The sequence below is a fragment of the Habropoda laboriosa genome, unplaced genomic scaffold, assembly GCF_001263275.1.
Source record: "Habropoda laboriosa isolate 0110345459 unplaced genomic scaffold, ASM126327v1 scaffold822, whole genome shotgun sequence".
Lineage (NCBI taxonomy): Eukaryota > Metazoa > Arthropoda > Insecta > Hymenoptera > Apidae > Habropoda > Habropoda laboriosa.
Window position 1 is genome coordinate 265,477 of NW_017100914.1, and position 26,848 is coordinate 292,324.

General features: G+C 41.0%; 1 protein-coding gene across 1 annotated transcript in view; it reads left to right on the forward strand.

Annotated features, from left to right (window-relative positions):
• LOC108577544 (RNA-binding protein Musashi homolog Rbp6-like) overlaps positions 1-26,848 on the forward strand; it is a 326,939-nt gene that overhangs the window by 247,113 nt on the left and 52,978 nt on the right. Inside the window, 2 exon segments of the mRNA XM_017940722.1 lie at positions 18,302-18,384; positions 20,912-20,996. Of these exon segments, the coding sequence (XP_017796211.1) occupies positions 18,302-18,384; positions 20,912-20,996 (168 nt within the window).

Below are 26,848 nucleotides of genomic sequence, written 5' to 3' on the forward strand. Positions count from 1 at the left end.
TCGACGTAGAGCGTTCTAACGATCCTGTGCGATCATCAACGAGAAGAGAGAGTGGGTTCGCCATAGAGGATCGCCGGAGAGTGGAGAGAAAAAAAAAGGGAAGAGAAAAGGGAAGAAAAATACCAAAGATATCCATCAACGTAGGTAACTCGCGTTACGACGTGTACAGTTGCGTTCACCCTTGGTGAGTGTGGGTGGGGCCACTTTTCGGGCAAAAGGGGCGATAATAAATTGCCACAATTTCGTGTGGCTAGGAGCGGGGATGCGGCTTACATACGAAATGCCCGGCTCGCCCTCTTTTCCGCGGGCGTCTGACAAATACGATACACGGGTGTACCGCTTCGGGACGTCGTACACGAGCCTGTGTACAGTAGAAACCCCCGTAGAAAAAGGCCAGGAACGCTCGAGGAAACGGAACCGAACGAACGTCGAGGCAACCCCTCGAGAACGGGCCACGGAGCGGAGAGAACATGGCGCGTGGAGTTCTCGCGATGCCTGTGCTCCTAATAGAGAGGGATTTCGTTCAATTATATCTTATGGCGGCGTTCTTGACGGTAATGGCCGTGGCCGACGCTCATCTTCGCCACGTTCGCTATGATTTTCAACAGGGTAGGTAGAGAGAAGAAGGGTGGTCTTGATGGGCGCAGAAGCGAAGGAAAGGTCGGAAAGCTGCTTCAAGAAAGCGGCGTAGGGTGGACGAGGCAGGAATGGAGATTTATCTAGAGATGGTGGGCGCGATTTAACCGCACGACGCGATGTTAAATCGGTGGAAGACAAAAGGGTAGGAAAGTTTCGTCCATCTAGGCGGAATCTTTACGGAAAATCAGACGAGTTGTTCTTCTCTTGACACGTCACTCTCGGCGTTGACGTTTCGTTGAAACTTGTAATTAATTGTTCCCCGTTGAGCGACTCTGCGGAGACAGTTTGTGGAGTGTGAAAGCAAGTTGAAGATAGGTAGGTTGATGAGATTGTTGATGGCGTTGAGTAATATCTAAATTTGTTGCGTCTTTGAGTGACTTTTTTTGTGGAAAAGGTGGAAATGTATCAGTTTCTGTAATGATACAGAAAGCAAGTTGAAAATAGGCAGCTTGATGGGATTAAATAATTTCTAAATTTGTTGGTTCGTTCATTTTAGCTTTTTATATGGAATTTGATGATTTGAGTGTTTTTTTGTGGAAAAGGTGGAAATGTATCAGTTTCTGTAATGATACAGAAAGCAAGTTGAAAATAGGCAGCTTTATGGGATTAAATAATTTCTAAATTTGTAGGTTCGTTCATTTTAGCTTTTTATATGGAATTTGATGATTTGAGTGTTTTTTTGTGGAAAAGGTGGAAATGTATCAGTTTCTGTAATGATACAGAAAGCAAGTTGAAAATAGGCAGCTTGATGGATTAAATAATTTGTAGAATTGTTGGATTGTTCATTTTACCTTTGCGTTTGGAATTTAATGATTTGAGTGTATTTTTGGAGGAGAAGTTGGAAGTGTATTAGTTTCTATGGCGACGTAGAAAGCAAGTTGAACACAGGCAGCTTGATGGGATTAAATAATTTGTAGAATTGTTGGATTGTTCATTTCACCTTTGCGTATGGAATTTAATGATTTGAGTGTTTTTTTGGAGGAGAAGTTGGAAGTGTATTAGTTTCTATGGCGACGTAGAAAACAAGTTGAACACAGGCAGCTTGATGGGATTAAATAATTTGTAGAATTGTTGGATTGTTCATTTTACCTTTGCGTATAGTATTTGATGATTTGAGTTTTTATTTGTGGAAAGTTGGAAGTGTACTAATTTCTATAGTGGTGTAAAAAGCAAGTTGAAAATAGGCGGCTCGACGGGATTAAATAATTTCTAAATTTGTTGGTTCGTTCATTTTAGCTTTTTATATGGAATTTGATGATTTGAGTGTTTTTTTGGAGGAAAAGTTGGAAGTGTATTAGTTTCTATGGTGACGTAGAAAGCAAGTTGAACACAGGCAGCTTGATGGGATTAAATAATTTGTAGAATTGTTGGTTTCTTCACTTTAGCTTTGCGTATAGAATTCGATGATTCAAGTTTTCATTTGTGGAAATGTTCGAAGTGTATCAGTTTCCATAATTATTTTAAGGATATTAGTTATTAAGGACGAGAAGGGAATCGAATAAATATTAACCTGCACGTACTTAATTCTGAGACACAGGTATAACTACAGTTTCGAGTTATCATAAATTGATATTCGAAGTGACTTCTATTGGCAGCCATATACGTACGTCAATATGTTTGATTGACTGAAACGTGAATAATAAAACAAGATGCACTTCCTTCGTGTCCTTCCTAGCTTCTAAAAGTTACTTAACACCGTTCAACCTCTTGCTTAAAATAACGAAATCTTGGAAAAGAAGCATGTGCAACCCTCTAAATGTTAATATCTTTCATAACCTCTAACCCAGACTTTCATACATTTCCATGAAACGACAAACTTATTACTAACTTTATCGAACGCCTCAAATAGAATACGACTTGTTTCTGTTTCTAACAAAAACACTCACTCATTTATTACACCTTCACATTTACAATCATAGTACCACAAAAATGTCAAATTCACGTTGATTTTTAAACGATCCTCCGCACACTCAAACAGCGAAACACTATCTTTATCTCGTCGCAATGACATATTCCAATGAATACTTCACGCTTCCGCGAGACAACAGGCCAAACTTAATTGCTTATAGTACACATTTAATCCCCGGGCAAACTTGCTTTCAGATAACAGGAGCTCGCGGTGCATGGTTTAGCGATTTCTAAGTTCTTTCTCGCGGCTCGTTTGATCGTAAACGACGAGGCATTGAAGTTTCGAGGGGCGGGGAGGAGGCGTCAGATGAATCCATTCATAAAGCAGCTCGACTTAAAAGCACAGTTTCGCCTAATCTTCCTCGCTATCTCGCTCGATTCCCTGTTTCTCCATCTCGCTTACTCCGCCGGCTGCTTTCTGACGACTTAAGTACCTCAATTTGGTTCGTTCGTTTAATCTGCTTTGCACGCGAGGAGGAGGATGAGGAGGGAGGGTGGAGCGGGGAGGGATGAAACTCGAGCGAGAGAAGACGGAAGGCGGAAGTACAGGACAGAAGCGGGGGAGCAGGGCTGATGGCAACGCGGAGCTGCATGCTAAGCGAATTGCAAAACGTGGTAAAGTGCAGTTTGCAGTTCCGCGTATCTCTGATGAAGTCTGTCAGCTGTACGGCAAAAAGGAGCCGAGTCAGGCCAAGGAGCTTACATCTCATTAACTGTGATTAATTAAATCTCTTACGTGTTCTCGCTGTTTCCCGCGTCGGTTGCGTGAAAATCGCCAGGCGTGAACGTGCAACTTTTTCTCGCTGCTCGATTACACGTTCTTGGATTCGTTGATAATCGTACGCGTTGAATTTTCATCGAGAAAATTGCTCTTATTTTTGTCAGATTTGTCATCCAAAATTTTTCTTTTTCGCATAAATTCGTATTCTGAGTAAATCGCCAAGCGGCAATCAGCTGTGTTGATGATTTTCACGAGTTTTACAAATTGGACGTTTCGATGTGTAAGCGAAAAGAATGGTTAAATAGTGTAATTTCGTATGTACCAGGATTTTCTGCAAAAACGTGTCACGTTTAATTTACAAGTTAGCAATGCTCGGAAATTCCGGTGGAACGCGCGAGGTTCGTATTTGGATGTAAAATGTCAATTATTTTTCAATTTCACCGGTTAATTATGAAACTGTATGCGAAAGTTAATTGTACGATTATTCTTTATATAGGCACAATAGCGTACGGCTATATTTAGTCTTCGGTTCGAACTCCATTTAGTTTCTCGTTGACTTTACCTGAACGGAGGTGGGGTTTAAAATAATTAATCGACCCACTCCATTATCGAGTATTATCGGGCACGGAAGCCACGACGAAGCTGAAAGTTCGACGGCTCGTTGTATAGAAAATAATGAAACGACACCACTTAAAACTAGGCTAAACTAGCCGAACCTTCTTTCCCGTACCGTCTTCACAGCCGGGCATTCTTACACACCGTGGTGTATAAAACTCGCGTTAACGTCACGATTAGCATTGAAAATTCCAGCGAGCCCTACTTCTCCACTTGCCAAAAAGCATCTCGCGAAACGCGGAAGAACCGCGAAAACTTTCCCCGAAACGCAATTTTCAGTTTCTCCACGGGCAACTTTTTCCGCGTTAAACCCAGTCGCTCGGTTTCTCTCTAATAACCAGTCCACGATTTCACCATATCACCGTCGTTTAACCCAATTATCCTCGCCTTTGTTTGCAATTAACTTGTAAAATAGCTAATTTCCGACACGTTTCCGGCACCGAGCGACACCGCGTGTCAAACGTTATTGATCGGATCGAAAGATTATAGAATAATCCTGTACAACGTTACGACGTTTAAATATTCATAGACATTTTAATCGTAGCTTTGTGAGAAAACGAACGACATAGAACACGGGCGAGTGTGCTACACGCCTATCACCGTAGTTTCGCGCACACTTTTCCCATGGAGCCGTGAGAAAATGCCCTATCTCTGGACGACGACGACGGTGGAAAAGTCGTTTTCGCGGAACTTCCATCGGGCAACAACAAGGTTCGTCGAGCGTCTCGCGATGGGAGGATCCACGGCGAATATTCGTTCGTCGACGTTGAAACGACGAAGCATCGGGAGTTTTAGAACAGCCATTAGGAAGTGATGGCTCACCCAGGGAGGTTGAACGTCTCTGAACCACAGTTCCGGCTGGTGCCGTTGTAAATCAACAAGTTGGACAAAGATGTCTGTTATTTAACCGAACGGAGAACCGCATCTGACCGAACAATGCGATCCAACGGGCGAATAATAGGTCGGGTTCGTGACGACGAGCCCGACATGACGATCTCTCGGAATATCGTCCTTTGCGAAATTTATCCCTCTTTTTCTATCGTGAGTTCGCTTTGAAAACGAACCACCCGCTGGCTATTCTCGTTCGATCTTCTCTCGCATCTCTCTCTCTAATTTAAATGAATTTTAACCCGGTGCCGAGAGGAGGAATATTTCTATCCGTTTCGTTCGGTGTTGTGCGTTTCTCGCGAACGGTATGCCGCCCGGTATTAACCGGATTGCGCGGTCGTATTAACTGGAAGGCATCGAGAAAATCGTTTTCGCGGTACGCGAACTGTATTCAACTACGGTTTTCATCCCTATTTCAGAGACCGGAGGATATCGTTCGATGTTGAATAATCACGTAATAATTATAATAATACTGTTGCTGCTATTAACGGTATCGGGATTAACGGGTCTATTAATGGTTTCTGTTCATTATCCTTTGGGCATTATATGCAACGATATACTGTATTTATAAGCATATCAACGTTCCGATTTAATATACACACACATACGGTTGAAGGTTTTTTTTAACCTCTTGTACAACGATTCAAATTTTACGGTACAGATTCTGACACCGAATAAAACTTATTTTGCTTTTCTGAAATATCTTTACTTCTTTTTATTAACTTGTGACGGGTACGTCGTCGTCAACAAACCCTTACCGAACCTCGTTCTATTCTTCCACGCGAACCTCAGATTTTAGTTTCCGTTCTTTTGTCTCTCCCCGGGTTAAGACTTGCCTTGGTCCTCGAGTGGCCTAAGAAGCGCGCATGTGGCATCCAGGTTCGCACGAGGACGAACGAATTTTCCGTTTCCACCACTTTCTCCACTTCTATCTTTATCTATCGCTACTCCTAACAATATAAAAACCCAGTACGCCTACACCTCCGGACAGTTTTTCCTTTACCGACCATCGCGACGTACCCGCCGAACCGCTGCCGCCGGGACAAGTAACAAAGTAAACGATTGTATTTTCTGGACCAATTGTACGCCGACCATACACTTACACTTTAATAAATTGAGGTTAAAACAGGGTAACGACGTTCCTCACCCACCTCAAACTTATGCGATTTAAATGTTTTTATAACTTATACCTGTTTTTTTTTCTTCATACAAGCAGACTCTATTTACGCGATTTTTAACCGCGTAGAAAAAATCAACGTGGAACGGTCAATCCGGGTTGGGTGTGTGTATAACGTTGACATGGAAGTTTGGTGGTAAACCGCGTTGTCGGGATGGTTTAGAAGTGGTCTGAAGTTTAGAGAATGGCGGAGGAGGACGCGAGACACTATGAGAAGCAACGACGTAACGTTTTAATCGATTATAGATAAGGGTGTACGTTTTAGGTGGAATCGAGAGTGTCTTAACTTCTTGGGCCACTGGCAACGTGATTCTAGCCTTTATTGGCCACTACCTTCCTGGATAAGCCCGAAGTTGCTCAGCAATAATCGTTACCGGCTGACCTTTTCGAAAACTTCTTAAAAAACCATCGTGACCCAGCGACGATCGGAAACGCTGATCGCCTCGAGTCTGGCTACTTACGGCCCATTCTACTTACTTTACGCGGCTCGCGGACTGGTTTGTTTTAGAACTTCGTGGAGTCGTGGGCTGTTTGCGCGAGATTTCAGAGAGATTTGATAGATGAAGATAGAATTCTGTTCTTTCTAACTTCGAATTTGCGATGTTTGTAATTTTAGCATTACAGATTTTTTATGCTTTTGTTCTATTTTCCTTGGAACTTTCGTGGGAATAATTAAATATTTAAAGTTTGTGGTTTACTAATTATTATTTTTAATACTGGCGTGCGTATTGTGAATGAATTGGAGCGGAAATATATTGGATGAAAATGTAAAATGATACTTGATATTCCGACGTTTGCTAATTTGCAAACTCAATAATGGCAAACTTGAATCGAGCGTAGTCGTGTAGCAGAGATGAAGATACAGCCTAATTAAATTAGTACTTAGAGTTAATTACAACTTGTTTTCAGTTCACAGGCGGCGGTATCAGTTAAGACAGGTGAAGTAGAATAACGTGGCATCGTTCTCAGCATTTTCCTCTGAGAACTTTCAAAATTCCGTTGAATCTTGTAACAGAAAAATAAGTCACATGTTCCAGATGAAAAATGAATAATTCCTGTAAAATAAGAAAGACTCGATTCACATAGTTTGCATTTTATAAGTGATTACTTTTCAACTATTCCTCTTAACCCTTCGAAACGAATTTTGATTTTTATTAAAGAAACTTTTAACCCTTTGCAATCGAGTGGCGACTGAGAAGCGACATTAAATAATCGTCGCTTAATTAATAATTAACGAAGACAGAGAACAGATCTATGGGCCTCCATAAATTTTTTCACCGCAGTGAAATAGAGAACACATCGAATATTTAAATAAAATAGTATACCTTATTTCTACGTTAGTTTGAAAAAATTTTAACGATCCTATTTGCAACCTTTTCTGCAGCAAAATCACCTCCGAGTGCAAAGGGTTGAATAATTGACTTAACAATTAATAATTGTGTAATGTACTAGGTGTACAAATTAATTCAGCGCCTTCTTTCCCAAACTAGAATTTTTATTTGGAAAAAACCAAATAGAATTTTATTATTCGAAATTATCTTCATTATTTTGGACGACTTTTTCCATTTACCGAGCAGCTGACGAATTCTCTTTCTATAAAAATATGACGATACTGAGTCGATAAAGTCGTCCAGATTTTGTGATCAATAGCGCTAAATTAATTTACTCACCTAATTTTAGATACTCTGATAAATGTTCCAAAATTTCTTCAGATTTCATAGATCTCAAAGCCTAGAGCAGTAAAAGAAAAATGTAGGCTTTGACATGAACGACTCTGTTTGCCTGCAAAACGTGCAAAAATATCTTTTCCAACGACGAGTTAATTAGCACAAAATCTGGTAACTTGTAAAAAATGAACAGCGCACTAACAAATTAAACCACCGACGTGTAAATCATCCTCCTTCATTTCCATACGAAACAGAGGCTCGGAGTATCGTTAAAACAGGCGGGTCTGTTTTCTCAAAAATAGCATCCCCCTGATAATGCAATTGAAAATGGCCCGGCTGGCCGAGCGATAACAATTACGCGTCCTGGTGTGTCCAATGTAAAATTAACGTCAGCTTTTCCCGCATTATCGCGCGGAAAGTTTGGTCAGGAACAGGAAGAGCACGTCCGCTCCGGTAATCCGGCGCGAATCCCGCCACGCGGAGCGTCAGACCGAGCAAGTGCACCGGAAATTCGCGATCGCGAATTTGCGATTGGCGCGCTAACGAGCGCCTGGAAATTCTAACATTGCGAAATTCTGGCGGCGACTAATCGAAGATCGGTCCACGCCTCTCTCTATCTCTGTCTATCTCCCTTTCCCACCGTATACAGCTCTGTCTCTCTGTCCTGCGTGATTCGACGCGCCGCAAAATCGGATCGCGGTTTATTCATTTAACTCGCGTCGAGAGGGTCGAACCTAGTTTCCTAAATTGAAATTGAAAAAGTGATCCTTAATTGATTTATACATTTCGGAGTTTCGCGAATTCTCTTTGACGCCGGCGCGAAATGTCGAGTAAAAATTGCTCCGGTGTGATTATGTTAGGTTTTCGATTCGAGTGAGAAATTTGATGTCGATTGGATGTAGAAAGGACTGTATTTACTAGAGATTGAAATTTTAAGGAAACAATTGTTTGATGAATAAAATGTGTCAAAATTTTATCACATAACAATATTTTTATTTTTAAATTTTGCTGTGTTACTAATTAACAAGAAAACGCAATCAGTTTACCTAAAAAGGACAATTTGAAGAAAATAATTTTTCACTTATCAAAATGTTACTTATTAGCAAAATATATCAAAACTTACTTTTTACGTAAACCACATTACTTTGTGTAATTCAGCAATATTTTTATTTTAAAATTTTACAGTGTGACTAATTAACAAAACAACGCAATCAATTTACCTAAAAAGGACAATTTGAAGAAAATAATTTTTCACTTATCAAAATGTTACTTATTAGCAAAATATATCAAAACTTACTTTTTACATAAACCACCTTACTTTATACAATTTGACAATATTTTTATTTCAATACTTCACAATCTCACTGAATAACAAAAAACGCAGCAACTGTCACTTTATAGCTTCTTCTATTTGCAGCCTTCAATTAAACCTACATAAACCACCTTACTTTATACAATTTGACAATATTTTTATTTCAATACTTCACAATCTCACCGAATAACAAAAAACGCAGCAACTGTCACTTTATAGCTTCTTCTATTTGCAGCCTTCAATTAAACAATTTCTCGAAAATTTTCAATATTTGACTAAACTTTCTACCTTCGTTCAATTCGTTCAAAAAGCTCAAATTAAATCGACAAGAAACTATCGCAGAAGAAAAACAAAGTGTCCGAATTGTATCGAAACTACTTTCTAATATTAAGATCACAATAACACAATTCCAACCGACTTCGTCGTGGCTCGCGTTCCTTTCAGATCGGTAATCTTGCGAACGGGGCGAACCAGTTTCGACCGGTGGACTCTGAAAGAGGCAATTAACAACCGTATATCTGTGAGCAAACTTTCCATCGATAACGATCGGTTCTCGTATAGGATTGCAGTTTACACCGGTCGTTATTGCGTCTGACTTGAAGAAAACACGGTCGGAAACGATGTTATCGTGCCGGCTCCGTGAGTACTGTTGCAGAAACTTTGGTCATCTTCGCTTTACCGAGAGGCGATTAGGTTTAGCACAAGATGGGGAACAGAGGTGGTGGGTTGGAGGGAAGGTGGGTGGCGGCGTACAAATTGGCTCCGCACCCGTAGATCGTGGTCTTGATTTATTGGTATGCACTCCGATCGGTAATTGGGTAGCACGCACTAAACTGCTTAATCAATAATCTAGAACGATCATCAATCTATAATAATAACGACATTACGTGCAGAGACAATCTATGTGCCGTGAATAGTGCCTCTGCTGGCATCTGTTACGTGTGTTACCTATACTTCGTGACACGTGAAATTCATTATTTATCGTCTCCCCCGGTTTCGGAAGTACGAAATTGTTTCGTAGTGAAAATTCGAATCGGCCGAGATAAATCTTGCAACTCTTCTTTTTTTTCGTTTGTTACTTTTCGACGAAAAGTTTGCGCGCATGAATTTTTTCTGGTGTTTTTGATATTTCGTTGTTTTGTTTTACAACGAATTCCGCGAAGGTACGAGAGACACGGGGATGCAACCTACTCTGAGAGAACGGAAATTTGATAACAGATTGCGATCGTTCTTTTTCTAAACCTTGGACTTTTCGCTGGATGCAGGAAACGTAGATTATTACGTCTCGGTCGTTATATCCTTAACGGCTGCGCGGCTCGTCCGACGGAGATTAACGATTTCGAAAAATGTATATTGTGGAATAAACGGTCCAGGACTTACGTGCGACGCTGAACGATCCTTCTGAATAACGTCATTATTACGTTTCACGGGTGTAACATTCTTTAGGTTAACACAATCGTCGTTGAGCTTCGATTTAAATATCTGTTTCTCTGCGAGTACATCTTCCAATTTTATAATTGAACATATTGAAGAAAACGAGGTTTCTTGCAATCGCGTTTAATTTGTCGACGAGTTTTAAAGTGTCATGCTTTATTAGTCACGGCGACTTAAAAATTTCACCTGAAATTAATCCAGCATACATTTTTTTTTCATTCTTAAAGTTGAATGACTGTAATCATTTTAACCCTGTTTATTGCATTCTCCCGTTCAACTATACGGGTCAAAAAGGACCCGAAGCTTTTATGTGTAACAACTTCTATTATCGCCATAAGAGCCTAGAGAATAAACTTTTAATACAACGTTAAGAGAACGTAAACTTGATAACAGCAAAAGTTTTAAAAAGGTAAGAAGGCGTTGGGTCAAAAAAGACCCAAAAGCTAGACTAAGAGTAAGAATACAGCGAGCATTCGATGCTGACCGACAATAGCCAACTTTAAAACACAGCAAATGCTCGATACAGGATGACTATGGTAACTCGTGGTAACGAAAGGGTTAAGCAGGAAGAAAACACTCTTGACAGAAAAACTTCTTTCTCGACAAAGACGCGAAATCGTTGCAAATTCCAGCATTTCAAGAGTACACTTCTGAAAGATGATCTCAAAACGTATTACGACCTTCGCCGCTGCATCGAGTCTAATTGGACAGGTATAAAATCGGTGCAGTTAGAAATGCAACGACCGATTCCACTTAGCCTGTTGCTTGGAACGAACGACATCAAAGTTGTACGTTCGTTTTGTATCGGGGACTTCAGTGACTCGTGAAATTCATGAATGCCACAATATTCCGCGATGATCGCGCGATGGCCGCATTAACAGAGAGACAAACAAACGTTCGTGGAAGTCGGCCACCTAACAGGTAGGACGCTAAAGGCGCACAGAGAGACAGAGAGGAGGATAGAACGACGAAGGAAGAAGAAGGGACGGATGGGAAAAGGAGAGAGAGAGAGAGAGAGAAACACAGCGAAGGTTTAAGCCGTATCCATTTACAAGTTTCAAATCGTTCTGCCAGCCGAGCCTTTTGAAAGAAACCTTTTACCATTCTCAATAGACGGTAAAATTCTGAAACACGCTTAGCGGCAGCGTGGCTTTTAAACGTTAACATGGCCACTGGTACAATGGCGGGGTCGCATTATGCTCGAGAGTCGAGAGGGGTGGAATGGACGAGGAGGAGAGAAAAGGGCGAGAGACGTGAGAGAGAGAGAGTGAGGAAGAGGGAGGAAAAGACGAGAGAGGAAAGACGAAGGCGAAACCGAGGACGACGATGGTCGCAAGAAAGGAAGAGGGAGGAAAAGACGAGAGAGGAAAGACGAAGGCGAAACCGAGGACGACGATGGTCGCGGAACAGAGAGGAATTGCTCTCTTCCGTCAACGCCTGCCACTTCGAGCCATCAAGCTCCATTTTTCCTCTCGTCAAGGGAATTTAACCCTAGAACGAAAGCTGCTAATACTTGTCCAACCACGTCGCTGAGATTCGAAACATCGTTTCACTATGCGTGTCGTTGGTCCAAGCTAGAATTCCCAGCGATAACGTTCTAATCAGAAATCGAGAGGTCATGAGGTCACCCATGGATCACTGGTCAAAAGATGTACATATTTCGTTTGACAAAGTAACGCTCGCTGAAGATATGCAGGGTGTTTTCGAACTGCTGGTGCGATCAGAAGAAGAGTGAATCTACGTGAAAGAATAATTCGAAAATGTGGTGTAATATTTTTTCATAGTAAGCTTCAGAACTGTAGTACCTAAATTTAAAAAATTTCTCCATGGATGATAAATCTAATTATGCAAAAAACAACGCAAAATTGAGGAAATCGCGGAACTAATACTTCGAATTTCGGTATTTTATTCAATATATTAATTTCAATATTTTCCACATGCGTTACTACTGATTTATTAAAAAAGAAATTGCAAGAGTCTCTCCCTTTAAAATGAAACTTCCGAAAAGTAACGTCCCAAGCATATTTCCCTTGGATTCTCTGCCGGGGACTGATAAAGCCAGCTATAATTCTACCTAACAGAAAGGTAGCGAAAAATAGTCAGATAACCGGCTCGACTCTACAGTAATTTCACACGGTCGGGACCGTTTATGGTTCATTTAAGGAACTCACGCGAGAGGTAAGAGGATAAGAGGGAGCCGCGGCAGGAAAGAGTAAAAGGATATTTCGGGGTGTGTTTTTTATTGAAATGAGCGCATCTGGCGACCAACGGAGGGGTTGGACAGCTGAGCACGCACTTTTTCCTTCCGCTCGCCACCTTCTCATCCCCCATGGGGGTGGTTGGTGGTCAGTTACCTCTGTGGACGCGAGAATGGAGCTTCTCGAGACGACCCTACTCGTTCGAGCCAAGGAAATAAATCCCCTTATGAAAATTCGAACTGTGGGACCAGTTTTTCTTACGAAATTTATTGGACCGCTTCTAACGGAGCGCTGACCGCGCTGACCTGGCCACTCTGTCCCTGTGATCCTGTCCAATAATCGGGACCCTAAAAACACGTGACCCTCGACCGAGCACTGTTCTCGAGCGGCACACGTGGCACCGCGACATAATCGCGTTTTATCGATGATAAAAGTAAACGTTTGGCCGCGATGATATCCTCGAACGAGGCTATTCGGGAACGTGTAAAATGAAATATTTGCATCTTTGTGTGAAGTAAGAACGTTTCACGAGTCGCGAAGAGTACTTCTATATGTGTGATATTTTTCTGGTTAAAACTGACATCATCTTTCGCCTCGTTCGTTCCTTTTTAACAGTTCAAGGGGTCTTTCTACTGTGACTACTCTTTCTTCGGAAATTTAAAACGAAGCAAGTGCTGCGCGTATCCTTTTGCAAATTTCTGTGTTTGTTCTATCGTCTTTTGAGAACACAAAAATATTTTTTATAAGGGAAAATGTCCGTTTGTTGTGAAGTAGGAGCACCGTGAAGAGAGCGCCTTGGAAAATGTCCTTATCTATGGCTGACACGATATCCAAAATACAAAATGCAGACGTATTCTTGATCTGTAGACGCGTGGCTATCGTCTGAACTGGAATAATAAAAAAGTATTGAAAAATAAAGGTTTTAAAGAGATTGCTTTCGATTTTAGCAAAAAAAATGATGGTTGTTTTGACCGCAAAGACTAAATTTTGAAAATATTTTCACATTTCTAGTTCAGACGATAAATCAACATCTACCGAAGGCACCTGGCAAATTTGAAATGAATCGGACTTCTCGGTTTTTCAAGATTACATAAAACCGCTTCCTTCGATGGCATATACCTCTGCCAATTTCGAGATCCAAGCTTCAAAACTTCGTCCACATATTCCCCAGATGTTAAACTATAGGAAAATGCAAAAAGCAAAAATTGAGTTTTTTCACAGTAAGAAGCCCTCTACTGTCGAGACACCTTTCTTTGGGACGTAAACTTCTAGTTAGAACATAGTATAAACATAGAACATTTCTGACAACTTTTCTTACTGATTTACCTCTATTACACATTTTCCTAATGAACATTATAGAATAGAGTGCTTCGTTGTATTAATTTCATTTGAATACAATGATACCGAGTTCTAAATAGAATAGAAAAAAACCAAGAAAGATAGAATCAGCGGAGTCTGTGAGACTCCGCTTCGACAGTAAAATGTTAACACTGCTTCGAAAATGTTCTTACACCCGATACAACGTACGCACCTTACACTCCTGATGTTCCAACGAACACCAGAGTCGAGGCTGTTTAACGCGGACGGAATTTATGAAACAATGTAATTTCATTTGGTGCGCGCGCTCGCGAGTGCCGTATTTTACACGGCGTCGGTGCCTATTATAAATTCATGCGATATTTCGCATACATCATATCGCCGGCTGCATACCGGCCGACTTTATTCCCTGCGCAAAAGTGACTGAAGGACGGCCGCGGCTCAGCGTGAACAGTCTCTGTCATAACTTTTTAATACCTCTTAAAGGAAGACGACTTCGTAATACCCTGCACGATATTAGAGCACGCTTTAAAAGACGAATAATATCGGGACGGCGGAATACCTCTGGCCTCTGGGTCCCTGTGTCCGGACGTTGTGTGCACGCTCGGTAGACTCCAACAGGAAGTAGTTAAATGTTACCGGTGTCAGGGCACGGCCTTTGTGCAAGGAGAGAGTGCTCAGGCTCCGTGGAGTTAGCTGACTGGCAGAGTACTATAAATTACATAAATGAAGTAAGCCCCTTCCTCACTCAAACGGACGTCTTGCCAAGTTTATAACTTAATCACTCGTGCTTTTCATGCCGACGGAGGAGCTTAAAGGTCGAGGGACCGGTAGTGTAAGTTGCAGACGAAAGTGACGAAGGAAGGAGGGATGCTGATGGGCTGAAGAAAGGGAGAAACGCGAAAAGGAGAATCAGTTGGGGGGGGAAGTTCGTTTGAAAGGAAGCAAACCGCGTTTGATTAATTGAATTTTAAAGGTTGTATCGTATAGCCAGATAAGTCTGTTTCACTCGAGGATCTGTTAATTTCACGTTCGTTCCTGATGTATCGAATTTGACAAGGTGCTTCATACTGGACTATGAAATGTCGCGAGATTGATATTACTTTTACTGCCTGTCGTTAGGTCTTTCGGGTGTGTCGTGAGGTAGGCCAGTTAATCTTACACCGTTCGTGTTATTAAATGTAACACGTACTTCAGACCTGAATATAGTCTGTTAAGTTTATAAAGGCGAATAAAGTGGGCGAGCGTAAAATCAATGAATTATAAAGCGGCAGATTTTAGGACTACGTGTAGTTGAGGGTATTAAGGGGGCAAGTTATGCACGAATAGATAGTTAAAAGCGTTTTATTGGAAGATTACACAAACGCACCGCTCTGGAAGGGTTTACAAATTTTACTTTCCTGCCGAGCATTAAACGTTACTATACTTGTATAAAAAGAACGTCGTTCTATAAAACACGCTAAGTGTCCTTCCGCTTGTTCAACAACGCGTCCTGTGCGTCTTGTTCACCTGTTACGCATCAAACACTACTTAAAGTCCTCCTAAAATCGAATTAAATTCTCCACACAGAATCGAATAATTTCTCCGGGAAATTTCATCTGTTACACAAGGTGGACTACGTAAAACAGGCTACTTAAGTATCATCTCTAGCTGCGGTGATACGAAAAATACTTCATAGGTACAATTCGCATGGTTTCGAAGCCAGATTATGATGGAAGAAAAATTTTTTTCTTACACGACTCCGAAATTTTAAATCAACTATGAAACTTCCTTTCATTTTTCTGCGATTTCTTCCATCGAAAAAATTCGAAATACTTCATAGGTACAATTCGCATGGTTTCGAAGCCAGATTATGATGGAAGAAAAATTTTTTCTTACACGACTCCCAAATTTTAAATCAACTATGAAACTTCCTTTCATTTTTCTGCGATTTCTTCCATCGAAAAAATTCGAATCACCCTTTGAAAGTATTTAAATCACGAAATTTTTTTTCTTCGAGGTTACTTACGTATTCTTACATGACTCCAAAATTTTAAATCAGATGTGAAGCTTCTTTTCATTTTTTTGAAGAAAAAAATTTGTCTCCGACCTTATTCACCCTTTGAAACTGTTTAAACCACGCATAAAAATTATCTCCTGCCACCAGAGAAGATAATTAGGTATCTCATCCTTACAGTAACATTCCAACAAGTAGTAGAATAAAAATTATCGCACGTATTATTCTCCTTAACGAGAACAACGGCGTGTGCACCTAGCGAACTCTGATCGCGGTTGTTCCTGACCCCATCTCCTTGCATATTAACCGTCATAAATAAATAAGACCGTAAATTAAGATCGATCGACGTTAATTACTCGAATAAACTGCGGGGTGTCTGTGTCTGCGTTGTTCGCCCTGGCGCAGCTTCACCTCTCTCTAACGTAATTTAATTCAACGCGCCCGTTCCATTTCCGGTGTAAAATTTAAGAGAAAGAAGAGAGAACGCTCGAAGAATCGCGAGCTGTCGGCTGGCATTCGACTCCCGGTATCCATCGGCTGTGTTTAATTACGAGTCACCCGGCGTAGCTTCGCCGCTCCTCGCAGACTGCTGCAGCACGGAAGCACTAACTCCTGGTTATCTTAAGCAACATCGCGCACTGGATTCGTATAACTCGCGCCGCGCCGAATAACTTGAGCCTGAATTACTACGCTTCCCGCGTAGGGGGTGGCGAGAACAGGGTGAAATAGAAAGAGACGGAGGGAAATTCAGCGACGCGAAGGGGCGAGATTAAAATCACCTGGAGACCAATGCAAAGTTTTTAATAACCCTTGATGCTTGATTAAGTTATGACTCTTCGCCGGCTCATCGTCCTCTCACCCTTCTTCTTCTTTCTCGTTTCTCTTCCTCTTCTTCTTCTCCTTCGTCTACTACCATCCCGTCTCCTCTCCTCCAGCCACTTTTCTCTCGTCCGTCCTCGACCGAAATAAATTTCGAGCAGAAATGCTTAGACGGCGTTCGAGTGGAACGGGTTCCACGGCGAGAAGGGGTTGGAAAGGAAACGAAACTCGTCCGGCTCTGCTGAATTAAAGGAAGATCCGACGGGATAGTTATCTTCGCGGCGGAGAGAACGCGTGGGAAGTTACGTTAACTCGGGACGGTTTTTAAGGGCGGCGAATTACAGTTGAATAAAGGGCATTCATCGGAATCGTGCGACGTATTTAAAGTGTCGGTTAAGATTCGCTCCTGATCGAATAAATCCTCGGGGAGAGGCTGACTGAACGGAGTAATTCCTGTCTTCGTTGCGAAACATTCTCGTAGAAGGAGAAAGGAAATTCTTGTATTAGGTGTACAAATTCATTCGGTGCCATTTTTCACGAACTTCAATGTTTATGTACGAAAAATGGAACACAATTTTAATGTTCAAAGTAAACTGCGTTATTTTTTGGTGACATTTCTCCATTTATTGAAAAAAGTATAGTAGTTTTAAATCGATTTTGTTGAAGTTTCGCGAAAAAAGGCGTCGAATTAATTTGTACACCTAATACTTGTATATTCGCGAATGTTTTTGTCTTGTTATGTTTAATACATTTCAATCTTTTGCAAAATCTGAAATTGGAATTGCTCCGATACATGGAAAAATAGCACTAATAATTATATTCTTCATCTTCGTTCGAAGTAACAGAAGAAGTAAGTATTGGGGTTTCTAAACAAATGCTGAAAGAAAAATGTTTGGTACCGTGATCTTATTTCTCGGTTGGAAGATATCACGATGGATGTTTCCCTATTGGTTGTTTAGTTTTAGGTTAAACTACGTTGTTCGGTTTTTTTTTATATGTACACACCGTACACGCTTTGCTTCTCTCCGTACATATTCTGGCTTCGGGCTTGCGAAAGCTACCTTTATACATATTTTTGTAGCTGCTAATTCGGAAAAAGGGCCAATCAACGCCCTTCCTAGAAAAAGGCCTCCTTCGCGAATCCTTATTGGCAGGTAGATAGAAGCGATGCAAGTCAACGGTGGGGGTGATCGGTCGCGTGGTTCGCGTTGAGGACACGACAAAAAATATGAAAATCTTGATCAAGAGTTAATAGAACAAAATCGTGACGGTCAAAGTGGTTCGATTTTACGAGAAATCTACACATTTTTCTACGCGATCGATAATTTTCATCAACGAAACATCGCACAAAGGAAACATGTCGTTTCGAAGAATAGCGAACAGGTAAAAGCTGTTCCGGCAGCTCTTAAATGATCAATTTCCCTCTGCGAGAACAAACAGCCAGGAATTGAATTTCATAATTCCTCACAAGTCTGACACGAATAATTTCACCCAGAAGCTTTACAATTAACTTCGATTATATTGTACCGTTACACAGCTTTGGGGGGGAACAAGCAAAAAGGAAACCCCCATCACCGATTATTAAACGACACCTGTTCTTTCTGTTCCAGGCTTTGGCTTCGTCACGTTTCAAAGCGAGGACGTGGTCGACAAAGTCTGCGAGATTCATTTCCACGAAATCAACAACAAAATGGTGAGTCGCCGGTCGGCCAACAAATCCTGTTTGTCGAACGAAGAGAGCACTCTCTCTCTCTCTCTCTCTCTCTGTCCGTCCTTCTCCCCGCCACGTGGCCGCAGAGGTGGTATCAAACGGTATTTGCCTTCCGCTTTCCGTCTGCAGATACGGCGTCGAGCGGAATTAATTTTCCGTATAATTGAGAAGGGCTGCCGTGGTTATTTGCATTTGACACGCACGCGCGCGACACACACACACACACACAGAGAGAACGACGTTGGTCGAGCGTACGGATCATACACTGGAAGACGAAAAGCGGTTTCTGGAAAGCCTGTCATAGTAGAGATCACACGGGGTCCTGTGGTAATAGACAGTTCTGTTTGTTTGTCTACTACCGCGCGAAATTCTGCTGACGTCGATCAAGGATTTACCGAGATGCCACTTCTCGTTACCCATAAATCTATCCGGCCTAGACGATCCCAATTCTGTCGATAACCCAGCAACACCTTCGTCTGATATTTAGCCGGGGATATAAAACACCCTCCTATTTCCAATGATAATATTAGAGCGATAGATCGCGCTGATTAGCTGTCATCGAATTATCCTTGATTACCCGCATCAAAGCACGCACGTGAATACACACACACTCGTAACGAGAGTATAACATAGTCGAACGAATTATCATAAATCTATTTGCTGCTTGAACAGAGGATATACGTACACCGTTCATCGGGAATTCGCGTTACAGATTCTTCGTGTGAAAAGAACGAGATTGATAGTAATTGAATTAGAGTTTCTGTATATTGTACAATGTTGTAGAGTATTTGATAAATATTAGAATCACGCGAAACGTATTCTTGCTGGGAGAAATGCTTACATTAAAGTCAACTGGATGCTCGAAGTACCCAATTTCGGGTTTTACTACTTGTCTCGTGATACTCCCTGCACTGTCACGTAAATCGTAAAGATACACTACTGTTCGTAAGTATTGGGACACTCGACTGAATGTGAAGCAAACCTAAACAGTCGTTACGAGATTATTCTGCCTTGAATCTTGTAGTGCAACGAGTAGTAGTTACTATGTTTGACGTAGAAATGTAATTTAACCCTTTAACTACGGACTACTCATCTCAGAGATAAGTCTGAATTCTGATTTCAGTATCACTACGTACAATTTTAGAAGCTTTAGCATTTGAGCGACTTCAACTAACAGCAGGTGGTGCACTGTTTCCGTGAAAAAGAAAATTCTAATTTTTCATACAAAATTGTAAATATATCGTTTTTATTAGATATTGTAAAAAAACTTAACAAACATACACAGGGTGTCTTAGATCTCATATAAGGGTGATCTGACTGCTTTCAAAGACACAGTGTGACCAGGTGAATGAATTCGTCTTGACAGGAGTTATAACACAATAAGTCAAAAATATGTCATTTAAAAAATGAAGGCGACCGTTACTATGTATTGGGAAAAGGAACTTTCTGAAGAAAAACTTTTCACAATCAGAAGTGTTTGAAAAATCGTGGTAAGTGTTATATGGAACACCCTGTATTTTTACAACATAGTGTGATTTAATAGATAAAATTAACTGCACGTCTGCGACAACGTCTTAAAGACAAATGTCTGCAGCTAACCCTTTGCACTCGAAGATCCTTTTGCTATAGGGAAAATGCCTGCTACTTGCTTGTGCAATAAGCGATTATTTCTAACAACACCCTATGGAAATAATCAAGCGAAGACGAAAATGTCTCCGCGTTCTTTTAAGCAAAGGCACTAGGACATCCACCAGATGTGTCTGGTGTCCGTCTTCGAGTCACGCACTGCCCACTGCGATACCATAAAGTGAACAGTTCCTAGGTATAAGCGGACCCCAGCTTTCTTTTTGGGTGCCCAGTCACAGTCCTTTAGAACATTTCAAGTAGTAAAGACGTTTCCTCTGAGTCCGTTAATAAATAGTACATTAACAGATTACAAAGACTATTTCATTTCATAACCCATTTCCAATACCTTCAAAATTGGTATTTAGTATTTATTAAAAAATTGATGAAATAAATCACAGATACATATATCGACAAATATATTTTAATATTTAACATTTTAATTATAATACATTTCATTAGAAGTTGGTTCTTCCGAACTAGTTCACTGTTTATCAGACATTTACGAGAGGTCCATAGACCTGCTGTTCTGTGAAATACTAGCTTTAGGTGAGTTTCGATTAATCATGTACCAAATGGTAAACAATAACGTCGCTTCTCAGTCGCCACTCGAGTACAAAGGGTTAAATATTAAATCGTTCAACAATTTCCGTACAAATCATACAAGGTGTCCCAATACTTCCGAGCTGCACAGTACATCTACCCCAAAAACAGCAACCTCGTAACCTCCAATTGCCTTCATACCCATAACCACCCCCAAGTGTCCCCAAAAAACACACTTCAGCCATCCTAACGAATCGCCCTCCACCCCCGAAAAGAACCGTTGCAAGCGTTCCCAACATCTCCTCCAGAACTAAAGATTGACCGATCTCTGTTGAATTTCAAGGTCGAATGCAAGAAAGCACAGCCGAAGGAAGTGATGCTCCCGGCGAACCTGGCGAAGACGCGAGCGGCCAACAGAGGCGCATACGGTGAGTTGGTGATGGTCGCGACACCCACCCCCACCACCTATCGTTACGCGCCGTATCCCCTTCCGACGGCCGCTGCCGCGGCTGCACATGCAGCTGCAGCAGCCTCCGCCGGTACCCCCCACCACCACTTGCTCACTCCGATAGTCGCTACCGCCGCACCAAACGCGGCCGCTACCTACCAGTACGCCGCTGGCGCGACCGCACCTGCGGCAGCCGCGGCCACTACCGCCGCTGTCTACGATGTCAAGAGGGCCCTCGCTGCTGCGGCTGCGGCCGCGGCCGCCGCCTCATACAGGCCTCATCCTGTCGCGGCCGCAGCCGCCTCGCGAGCAGCCACGCTCACTTATTCCATGAGCGACCTGTTGGGCGTTCAGGGCCTCGACATGGGTGCCGTCTACCATCCGATACCTACGATCGGACTATGACCGACGATACTCACGCCCCTTTCGAGGCCGCAGTAGGCACACGGTAACGTGGAAAGGGGTTAGAGTGGTCGGCGGTTGTCCCTTTTTTTGCTTTTTTCGATGATTTCAAGTGATTTTCGATGTTGGTGTAAAGGGTGATTGTAGGAAGTGGGATGTAGGCTGTAGCTCTGTTACGAGGGAGGTTAGGGAAAAATTTTTAAGGAATGTTTTGTATTGTTTAACCAACCCTTTCGATGCGGTTTCGTTTTTGGTCACTGTGTCTCCGTTGAACGGACAGATTTATCGCGAATACGCTACTACTGGAACAGCTATAACGCGAACAACACTGTACCGGATGAGAAGCATGGCAGTTAAATTTTGCCAGTTAAAAGTGCGATAAGAAATCGTACTTTAACACGTTTTCTAGGAATAACACTTAATGAAATTGCTTAACACGTTGACTGCCACGCCAGATTTACATGGTTTGCTCGGGGGGCCACAAGAAAATTTTCATTATTCTAAGCATAGTATTGTATCATGCTTATTATTTTTTTTTTTAATTCAAAATAATGTCTAGTTAGCTATGACGTTCGAAATTTTTCGTTGGCGATATTCATTTTATTTCAATTACTCTAAACATTTGAAGCCCTCCGTGTTAATCAACGTGTTAATATTATAATTTTTTGCAAATTCTTTGTGGACGATTGTAGTGGTCCTTAGTATCGGAAGGATTGCTCTATCATTCCATGGTATAATTTTTTTTTTTTAAGTGGAACCACACAATTTTTGTTTTCTGCATAAATTGAGTATTGATAGTTTTCGTTGCACCGTTCAAATGTGCATTTTAGCAATTACTATTTTAACGTTGAATCATCACGTCGCTATCACGTTTAATATCATAGTATTTACAGTTCATCATAACTCTCGTGTTACATGTGAGATATCTCGTAAAATATTGAATTTTCAATTACCTTACCTCGTAAGTGTACCTTTCATTCGCAGAATCACTCTAAAAGTCAATTTATGCAGAAAAATTGCGTTATTCCATTAGAAAAAACAGAGAAAAAAATATCGTACCACAAGATGATAGAGAATCTCAAACAGTGCAATATTTTCCTCCAGGATACCTTTTCTAACTTAGTTCGAAACATAGCTACAGCCTCTCCCAGTTTCTAGAATCAGCCTGTACAGGAGTAGTTGGAATGCAGGACATTCACGGAATCGTAGCGTAGGTTTGTTATTTTTGGTAGTTATACTTACGTGGGATGAAGTCAATATATTGATCGATCTGACGTGCCAAGGAATTTAGAACGTACAAATATCGAAGGGTGTAGGTGTATAATTTTGTAGTGTGTTTGGTGTGGGTTTGAGGAGGCGTGATTGTGTCTGCTCATTGTTGGTCGTGTTCACTTTGGTTTGATGTCGTGTTGGTATCCCGATTGTTTCGTTGTCCTATTAAATCGTTTATCATGTTTATTTATTATTTATTCCGCAGGAAACGACGTTTCACTTTTCTATAGATATGTACCTAGATAGAGATGATCGTATTTTCCTTTCTTCGTTTAACGGGATACTACTTGCCATTTTACGGCACATCGAACATTCCTCGATTAGTGACTTGTCGCCTTCGTTATCGAGAAAGTATTAGCATAAATTCTACCTTACAGTTGATTTCCGACTCGGCGTAGCAGCGAATCGAAAACATATCGAGAAGTGCAATAACGTGTAGCCTAGACGAAAGAAAACCATTCCTTTTTATTCCCAGGATTTCGAGTTGTGGGAATAAGCGAATTCTCGCGAGACTGCTCGAGAAAGCTCAGTTCAGTAAAACTGTGATCGTAGTGTGAGATGCGAATTGACGAGAAGAAAGGATATAAATGTAGCAGCGGGATCATAGGTCGTCTCTGTTCTACAGAACTCGGTTTAGTCACCTATGGGGCCTCGTTTTTCCTCGTAGCCAAAGAGTAGTAAGGTTTATCATAGCAACGAAACAAACTTGCATCGCGAAAAGACTGGTAGTGATTTCGTAGTTGGCTAGCAAAGGCAAGACGTAGCAAGACAATAAAGAAAGTGTTCAAATTTTAGAGAAACGAGTCCGTTTCGGCGAGCAGCACTCCGTAGTTAGTTGATATATCAAACGTACCTCTTGCAAAACTCGCTCCTCCTTTTCGTGAATTCGTCGAATTACGTTCATTTCAACGTATTGTTTGTCGATCAGATTTAGAAGATGTTAGTCGAAGGAAAGGAATGTTTGAAGATAAAGTAATTATTGTAACATTGGACGATTGCAAAGGTTCGTGGCCGATTTGAAAATGAAGCACAGGCGGTGTGTGCAAAAGTTTCGAAAAACGAAACAAGTGATTATTTGAAAATAAGACACAAGCGGTGTATCTCTCGATAGAAATGTAACATCTGTGCCGAAGTCGATAAGGTTCCCACACAGTCTCTGAATAATCAGGCACGAATTTTTGCAATTATCCGATACTTAGAAGAGACAATCAATTCTAAATGGCCAACGAATCGCAGGTTTCTATGGTGTTTTAGTTAGAGTGTAGATAGAAAATTTGTGTTAGGGGAGGAGGGGAAGAAATTGCAAGTAGAAGGCAATCAGGTCAAGATACCATACAGATATTTAGGTACTTTTCGACGAACGAAAGAGATACAAATTCCTGCCTCGAACGACTCGCGTTCGCGACAAACACGTCAATTGATTCGTTAGATGTTAGATAATTTCGTAGCGGAGAAGAGATCGAAGCTTTAAGGTAGGACTCGCTGTGTTCGCGGCATTCAGTTTTTTGAAACGACGATCGTGAAGGGAATCGACGATGGTGTCGGCAAAGAAAGAAAAAAAAAAGAGAAATGAAAGAAGGAGGTGGACGAGAAATAAAGGGAAAATATGTGGGAAGTCGATCGAGGTCGAGGTCCTGCGACATTCTTGTCGTATCTTCCATGAAAGTGAAGGTTGTTCGCTCGATTTCGAGAGCGAGGGCGCCCGTCGTCGAGATCGTAGATTGCTAAAATCTCGTCGAAACAGAAAGAAGTGAAAAATAAGGAAAGAGAGAGAAATAGCGGGGGAAAAAAAAAGTACTAAAAGAGAGCAAAAAAAAAAAAAAAGTTGCGAGTAGGAGGAAACGACTGGAGGAAAGAAGGAAAGAATACATTCCCAGGTAGCGGCACGCCGTGTATTAATCCCAGAAGGAGGTGAATTTTCTGATTTGCGCGGGAGATGATATGTCGAGGGGCATAAATAAAGCAGTGAATCGTGAATGGTGAAGGCGGATAGCGCGTCGAGAGCGCGCGGCAAATGGTCGGCGATAAGCATTTCTCATTCGTCGCGCCTTTCAGAGTATTTTTCGCAATGAATTTCATGAAATTTCATAATGTCGAGGAAAATGAAGAACTACGTACACCCGATACGGTGTACGCGTGTGTGTACGATGTAGAGACGGAACGGAATAAAAAAAATATACGGCAAAAAAAAAAAAAACGAACGGAAAAAAAAGTAAATAAATAAATACGAAAAAAAAAAACGGATCGAGAAAAAGAATTAAAAAAAGAAAAAAATTGAAGAAAGGAAAAGGACGCGAGGTCGGAGCCTATCTATATGTATATAAATGCACGCGCGAATCTATATACATATACATAGAACACGCTCGTATATTAACGTGTATAATTATATATGAATACGTACCTTGAAGAGAGAATGAACGAAAAAAATAAAAAAACCGGAAAAAAAGAACACGTGTGAAAAGGGAGATGAAGTAATTAACGTGGGAGAAAAAAAAAAGAGAAAAAAAAGAAGTATTAATCCAAAAAAGAGCATATATATATTTATACATATATATATATATACATATATATCTAGGTAATTAGGTAAACATTTGTGTTGTTACAGACCTTAGTTACTTAATGAGACTTTTCTTTAGGTGAAACTAGGTTTGAATTAGCTAGAGCGAATATAATTTTTGACGAATTACTATACTATGTATACGTTCCTACTATTGAAACTACTAGTTAACTATAGCTTTTTGGGAAGTCACTATGATACCGTTAGTTTAGAAATATACTCTAGGTGTTTCTTCGTGGAGGGCAACTTTTTGTACTCTCTTTCGATTCTCGTCTTACTCGGTTTTCTTTATCCCTTCGACGGCGTTATCGACGAACGGTAAAAAAAAAGAAATGAAAAGCAATTACGAACAAACGAATATCTACTGTAAGAAGAAGAAGGAAGGCAAAAAGACGCGAAACAATAGAAAGCGGGAGAAAGAAAAGAAAGAGAAACGTAGAGAGTTTTCCACGAAGAATGCATTATTATCAGCGGCTTCAAAGAGACCTTTTACAATGTACCTATTACTTAACAAGCTACGTTACATAGTACGTTTATATTACGTTACACGTAATATTATACCTCTCTATAGGATATATACTAAAATATATATCGTGCGTATACCCGTCTACACCTTACAAAAGCCAAGCCCTCACCTCTGTTACCCCCGTTACCTGTTCCTTCCTCTCTCTCTCTCTCTCTCTCTCTCTCAAAAAAGAAAACCGAAAAAAAAAGAAACGAAACCTTCCCCTCCCCTCTATTACTCGTTACATAGTATTTAACTCTTCTAAGCTATATAGCATCATTTACCTTAATAATAATGCGTGAGACGTGTGTCCTAGAAAGTACGTACTTTGCCCGAGAGGCTCAACAGTGTCAGTTTCGTAAGTAGACCAGATCTTAACATGCGGTTTATCTTTCTGTTCACACCTTTGTAATGCTTTGTTGGGCCGGATTTTGATTTGTTACACACGGGGAATGTAGCGTTGCGCCTTTACATATATATACATATATATATCTAGACAGAGAAACCCAATTTAGAATATATTGCGTCTTCCTTTACTCCTCCCCCCCGTAAACGTTGACGGGCGCACATTAACGCAAGTACGAGCGAAATATAAGAAGAAGAGATAAGAAAAAGAAATGAGTAACGAAAGAGAAGAGAAAAGAGAAAAAAAGAATACACAAGGAAAGAGACTGTAATATATGAAAAGAGTATCTAGAAGAAGAAGGAGTGAGAGAAAAAAAACAAAAATGAAAGAAAGAATATAAATGTTTGCGTTCCTTGACAAAAAGATGTTTTTCTCGCAACATTCTGTTTGTGTGCCTCCTCTCCTCTTGGGAAACATCCAGCAGCGAGGAAGGATCAAAGAAATAACCGTAAAATTCCGAAAGAGTAACTCAATGGGATTCCATGTTGCCAAAGCTATCGATGTGACGTAAATGTTAATCGGCTGGCAACTCGATCGTAAACTCGAGCGGAACGAGCTTTATACGCTCCTCGAAACTGTAAGAGACTATTAATGTTAATGTCGTACGTAAACGTCTGCTCTACGTGAAATCGATTTGTTGCATCTGAGAAAGTACACGTACATTATATTATTATTATTATTATTATTATT